This window comes from Gossypium hirsutum, chromosome D13 (assembly GCF_007990345.1).
Source record: "Gossypium hirsutum isolate 1008001.06 chromosome D13, Gossypium_hirsutum_v2.1, whole genome shotgun sequence".
In the NCBI taxonomy this organism is placed as follows: domain Eukaryota; kingdom Viridiplantae; phylum Streptophyta; class Magnoliopsida; order Malvales; family Malvaceae; genus Gossypium; species Gossypium hirsutum.
The window spans coordinates 55,966,293-55,972,595 of record NC_053449.1 but is presented as its reverse complement, the minus strand read 5'-3'; the positions used below and the strand labels follow the sequence as shown (position 1 = coordinate 55,972,595).

At 34.7% G+C, this 6,303-nt stretch overlaps 1 protein-coding gene across 1 annotated transcript; it reads left to right on the top strand.

Moving 5' to 3' along the window:
• The first annotated feature begins 498 nt into the window (after positions 1–498).
• On the top strand, positions 499–5,284 carry LOC107937385 (uncharacterized). Its single transcript, XM_016870260.2, has 9 exons — positions 499–675; positions 1,834–2,056; positions 2,220–2,377; positions 2,499–2,644; positions 2,986–3,051; positions 3,141–3,233; positions 3,490–3,651; positions 4,204–4,295; positions 4,512–5,284. The coding sequence occupies exons 1-9, from the start codon at positions 582–584 to the stop codon at positions 4,978–4,980; spliced, it is 1,503 nt and encodes a 500-aa protein (XP_016725749.1). The 5' UTR covers positions 499–581; the 3' UTR covers positions 4,981–5,284.
• Positions 5,285–6,303: the final 1,019 nt, after the last annotated feature.

Sequence of the window (6,303 nt, the reverse complement as noted above, 5' to 3'; positions counted from 1 at the left end):
AACAGTAAGTGTTATTAAATTACTTAAATATCATTTAAATTAATTAATTTAATAGTAACTTTTATTATCAAATTAATAGAAATAATCATATATGAATTTTAGACTTTCTAGTATTATGTCTAAAATGGATATTTTAATTTTCAATTGTAAATTTTGATAGTAATATTAAACACTCAAAATTAATAAATGTATATTTTCAAATGCATTTCTAAGCCGGAACAACAATACCAAATTAGACCAAAATCAATAAGGAGAAAAGATTAAATTATATAATATATAAATAGTGAATGTATACAAATTAAAAATAATACTAATTTTAAAAATACAAAATTATAGAAATATTAATAGTTAAATGATGGGCGGTGTAATTTACTTATTTTATTTTATTTCTAGGAGAAGGTATTTTAATAAAATTCCATTAATGTCGCAAATTTACGCTACGCGTAAGTGACACGTAGGCAGAGCCGTATTTATATAAAAGCTTGAAAAGCGCGCTTTGCTTTTAAGTTCTCTTTTTGAAGTATACTTTTCTGAAATCAGAGCGAAAAGAGGCGGAAGACGGCTTCACCACACCGCCATCCATGGCCATCTCTTCTTCTTCTACGTCGATTCTCTTTTTTTTGTTATCTTTGTTCTCCTTCTCACATGCTTCTCACGTTATCACCGACTTCAAAGGTATGCCTTTCTTTACGTTCCCTTTTACCCCTCTGTCCCTTTTGGGGTTTCAAACTTTTTTTTTCATTAATGGAGTTGAAGGGTATTGCATTTTTGTTTGGTTGCTAGTAAAATGAGGGAAGAAAGGAAAGAGATTATCGAGTTCAGCTTTGGGTTTTTCTTTCTTTCTTTCTTTCATTCTTTTTAACGTCAAGTTTTATCAGATGCTTCGAGTTGTTTATTACCTGAGAATATGTACGAAATAATAGAGAAACCGGCCTAGGGTTAAGGGTTTTGATAAATTAACCCCCTCCCCTCCCTATCACTTTCTCTGTGCTATTCTCTGGCTTCTTGGGAAAATGTAATCTGAAATTTATGCTTAATAAAGTACTACATTGGATACAGATTATAATATGTTAGTGTTTGGTTTTTTCACTGTGAGAAATACAATCGGTTGTTTTGTGAAATACAAACTATTTGTTAGCTTTCAATTCAAAAAAAAAAAAATGCTGGTTTAAGTATCAGAATAAATCCTAAAGCCAGCTTTAATTATTAGTCTCTCATTTCATTTATTAAGGTATGGTTTACTTAGGGTGAGTTTGGATGGGCGGTGCGTTTAGCTGCGGTTAGTGTAAAAACAGCGGTGGCGGTGAGATTAGATACTCTAGCGATACTGTAGCGTGAGACAAAAATATTATCGCCCATCCAAACAAAGCCTTAATAGAAATATTATCGCTGGCTTCTTTTTTTCTTTTCCATTTCTTATCAGTAAGAATATGTTCCCAAAGTTTTCTTTAGGCATTCCTAGATATATTGACAGCTAAAGGTTGTTTTTAATATAAATTACTAAGAATAGATGTGCCACATGGGAGATACTATTTATTTCTTGGAGTTTTCGTAGCTATTGGATGATTTTAGTGTTAACTGGATTCAGTGAGGAGGTGATGATTTACACTTACTATGATTTAGAAACTTAGCTCTATCTGTGTTTCATTTAGTTTTTACCTTACAGAAAGTATAAAACGCAATCTGTAAATCTGGGTTGGAGGTGGGATTATGTCAGTAACTAGATCAGAATCTATAATGATGACTTTGGTCCATGTTTTTAGTTCCCTTCCACTCTTTACATGCTTTATTTTTTGGTGGTATATTCAACCATGGTGGGTTTTAAATGGACAGGTATAGACTTCGCAAGCCCAACAATAGATGTCACGCCAACTCACCTTTCCGGGTATTCATCTGTTCGTGGTTCTAAATATGTTCTGTTATGTGATCGAGTTCATGTTTCTGGTCACTCAAGATTGAAACTTGGAAGTTATGCCAATTCTTTTCGGGTTACTTTGGCTCCATCTGTCTTAATACCCGAAAGACTACACAGCAAAATACAAGTTTGTTTTCATCGGTAATTCTTGATCCTCAATCTACTATTGAGTCTACTTTATGATTTTCCTGCTTACCTCCTGCCTCCTGTTTGACACACGTGTAGAAGAAACTCATAAGCAATGCAGTGGCACACTTCAAAGCTTTGTTGCTATTTTTTGTTCCTAACTGATTAACATTTCCAGGAATGCTTCGCTCGGATTATGCCAGTGTGGGGATGGTGATTGGAAGCCACTGCAAAAGGGTATATGGCATACTGCCATGTCACCTTATGATGATAGATATATTGACGTGAAGTTTATTGGTGACATGTCTGGTTCTGTCACCGTTGCTCTTGAAGAAGGTAAAGTTATTTGTTATTTCTGCATCTTTTAAAAGAAAGAAAAAAAAAACTTCTTTGTATGCTGGTTGTTAGTGACTTGTGACTTGTTAGTTTTAACCTTGGTTCATTACTGTTTTTGCAGATTTTCAGCTATGGCGGCTTATTTTTCTAGCTTTAGGATTTGTTTTGTTGTTGCTGGCACCGTTTGTCAGCAAGTGGGTTCCTTTTTACTACAGCAGTTCAATGGCTCTTGGTGTTCTTCTTGTTGTTATAATCCTTCTGTATCAGGTATTTTGCTTTTCGTCCTCAAATTCTTTATTTCTTTTAAGGGGAACCTTCTTACTTTTTGCATATTTCCCCAATTCCAATGTATCCTACCTATTGCAAGATTTGAAGTACTTTGTCATACTCAGTTGACCGCTGGAAGCTACTGGAATTCCTTACATTTTAAAGAAATGTTCCAGTTGCATAGCTGAAATCTATTGCTTTACTTCCTTCGCAGAGCTTGTAAATTGAACTGTTTAAATATTGCTTCTTTTGTCATCTCATCAGCTCAAATAATATGATTGCCTGAGATATTGTCTTAGCTTTAGCTTTTCACTGTGCGGGTTTTCTTTTTCTCCAAGCAGGGAATGAAATTGTTGCCAACAGGAAGGAAAAGTACTTTTTATTTCACTATGTATGGATCAATGTTGGTGAGTCTTTCTTTCATTTATTCATCGATTAAATAATGTTTTATTTACTTATGCTGCCAATGAACTTACTGTTTCATCAAAATTTTCAGCTTGGAGCTGGATCTTTCCTTTTAAATCAATTCTCTGTGCTCGTAAATTCAATTCTTGTCAATTTTGGGCTGAGTGAAGAGATGCATAATCCGGTAAGTTCTTGACTTCTCCTCATCAATTTTACACCCTTTCCCCCTCTTTGGAGTTGAGTTTTTCATTGCATGGTATTTATTATGATTCCTTTTCCTTATTTTTCAGTGTTCATTGAAAGAGAAGTAAATTAGTTTATGATTTACGTAAGCATGATTATTATTCTATAACGACTTGCTTGTAGTTACTGTCTTCCCTTTCCCTTTAGAAAGATCGTGTTATTTCAAAATTAACCAAGCTTTTTTTTTTTGTTTACAGGTTGCTATATTTGCATTTGTCGGAATTGTCCTCTCAGGAGCTGGGTTGGGGTACTGGACTGCAAGAAAATTTGTGATCTTAAAAGATGGAAGCGTTGATGTTGGTGTTGCCCAGTTTGTAAAATGGGCCATGCGTATCATTTCAATTCTCTTCATTTTCCAGGTACACTTCTACTACCGATGGCAGTCGTATTGGTTTATATGCAACCTAGGCTACAAGTTTTCACTTCTTTATGCAAAACTTCCTTGAAAGCTGTTGTTATTGAAATGACCATGGGAGGTCTGCTATATTAACTATGTTCTATACAGTAGGTTTTTGTTTAAATACCTGGAAATTGCTTTGACTCTCATTTTTCTTGAAATATCCGTGTCCGACACATTCACATATGGGTATAAGGATTTGACTCTTCAAGGATCCTTCCTATACATGGAAAACTTGAAAATAAAATTGAATATACATGTGTTGGACAAAACCATATCCAACTCTGACACTTGAGACAGAGTAACATGGTAGGCTCCCTTTTATCATATTGGCCCAGCCATTTTTGCCTGCTTGATATCTAAGTAAAATGCACTTGCATACCATCTGCTGATTTAGAAATGTCTCTTATATAGAGATAAATTAGTTTCTTTGAGATTGAAGTGTTATGGACGTTTATACTGTATTAATATCCTATGTTTCATTTTCCCTGTGTTGCACTCCTACTCTTTCCAGAGCACTGTTGATACTCGGTTGGCAATTGTGGCGTTGGCATCTTGCTCAGCTATCTGTTCTCTTATCACATCAAAGATAAGGAAGGGTTATATGTAAGTTAAACATGACTCCCTTCAAAATTTCATGTTTACTATCTATATATCTGCTGGAAGAAAATGATTCCATTAGCTGTGTTGTTAATGTCTTTGCTGTGTGAAATCATGTTAAAAGTTCGGTTCATTTCAACGAAATTGTAACCAATATACTAAGACTGCTGAGTTTTCATTGATAGCATTGATTTATTTGAACCATGATTTTTGTTTATGCAGGCAACCACCGTATTCTGAGGACCAGAGTCCATGGCTGCACCAGTCGAGGCAGAGAACACCGATGCTAGGCCGTGCTGAATTTTTAAGTCGGTCGCCAAGAGTGGATTCTAAACAGAAGATGTGGAGTAGTCCGAAGACTGCCCCAGCATGGACTAACTCTCTTGTGAAAGGTTATTATGCTAAGCTTGGTGAAGGTGCTATAGATCATCAAGATTACTATTCAACCTTTCACAAGACAAACCACCAGAAGAAATTCACGGAGCAAGAATGGGAAGATTTCAGTCAGGAATCTACCCGGAAAGCCATGGCGGAACTGGCAGTGTCTCCGGAATTCACAGATTGGATGATTGAGCATGCTGACAGGATAAAACTCCTTCCACGTGATGATAGTTCAGATGAATCAGTGGGAAGTAAATCAAGTTCAGACGATGAAGATGAAGAAAGCCACAGCTGGTTCAGATTATTTTAACTTGTAGGAACCGGGTAGAAAATCGGAATTGTTCATGAAGTATGCGTGTTTGACTTAGGGACGGATGCATGATCCGGGAAAATTTAGAAAAATTGAACATAGTCATGCCAGTAATATATTATCTGATACTTCCATACCTTGCTGGCCGGATAACATATAGGTATTTGACCTCTTTCATGTATCTTAGGAAATTTAGTCCCTGATTTAGGATTGATTTACTAATAACATTTTCTTTTTGACTAGTAAATAGCTTGCCACATGTTAATTTTCTGAAATGAAATTCTATCCATTTGATGTCGGTGAAGAAAACTTGCATGAGTCGAAAATAATTCTGCATAGTGTACAGATGATGCTGTAAGAAAAAAAGTGTATTTGTTTCATTTTATTAACTAGCTCTAACCTGTAGAAGGGTCTTCTTAAGTATATTTTTCATAACTTCAAATTAAAAAACTCATTATAATTATAAAAAATTAACTGAGTTAATGTTGTATCAATTTATTTACGGATTTGGCAATAAAAAACTGAAAAAGTAACGGTAAAAAAAATAAAATTATGTTGGCCCTTTTTGTTAGTTTTAAATTATTTACACATTGTGTAAATTTAATTTTAATATTAAAAATTAATTCTTTATATTTATAATTAATTCAATTTAATTTTAATTCTAAAATCTTTACTTTAAACTTAAACAATATAAACTTAATAAATATAAGTTTATTGGCTAAAGTGAGTGTATCGATTTTCGTATGTATGATAATGAAGTTAGTGCATGTAAAAAAACCTAAATTCCTTATTTGATGGTGAGAAAATGGAATGAATATTCGGTTAGCTTTAAGGTTGGTGATGGTCTGCTGGGAATGGTGAGTAGACTAGGAAGGATGAGAGATGGTGGAGGTTAGTGGCACGGTGATTCAGGGGTTGCAATGGTGAGAGGTTTGTGGCATGTTTTGGATTTAGTGGGGAGGGATGTGTGTATTAAAGGTTGTGGTGGCGATATGAATCGAGGGTGATGGTGTTGCGATGGGGATGGCTATGAGGGTGAATGGTGGCTTGTGGTGAGTGTTGAATGTTGAATGTTAATTGGGTGGGCTGAGCGGAGATGATGATGATGGTGGTGGAAGGTGTTGAAGGGGTCGGTGATGGAGTGATGGGAGCTGGTAATCGTTTGGTTGAATAATAAATTACGTCTTTATTTGATTAGTAAATGTAAAAATCTTGGGTCTTGAGAATTCCATATAATAATTTCATATTTATAGTTACTTGGATTTATAATTATATTGTATTTATTACATTTAAAAAAATTAAATTGAGTGTTGGTATATTGTA

Coding starts and splice junctions, on each gene's coding strand:
- LOC107937385 (XM_016870260.2), top strand. CDS start 582: ATGGCCATCTCTTCTTCTTCTACGTCGATTCTCTTTTTTTTGTTATCT. Junction 676..1,833: donor CGTTATCACCGACTTCAAAG/GTATGCCTTTCT, acceptor TTAAATGGACAG/GTATAGACTTCGCAAGCCCA. Junction 3,234..3,489: donor GTGAAGAGATGCATAATCCG/GTAAGTTCTTGA, acceptor TTTTGTTTACAG/GTTGCTATATTTGCATTTGT.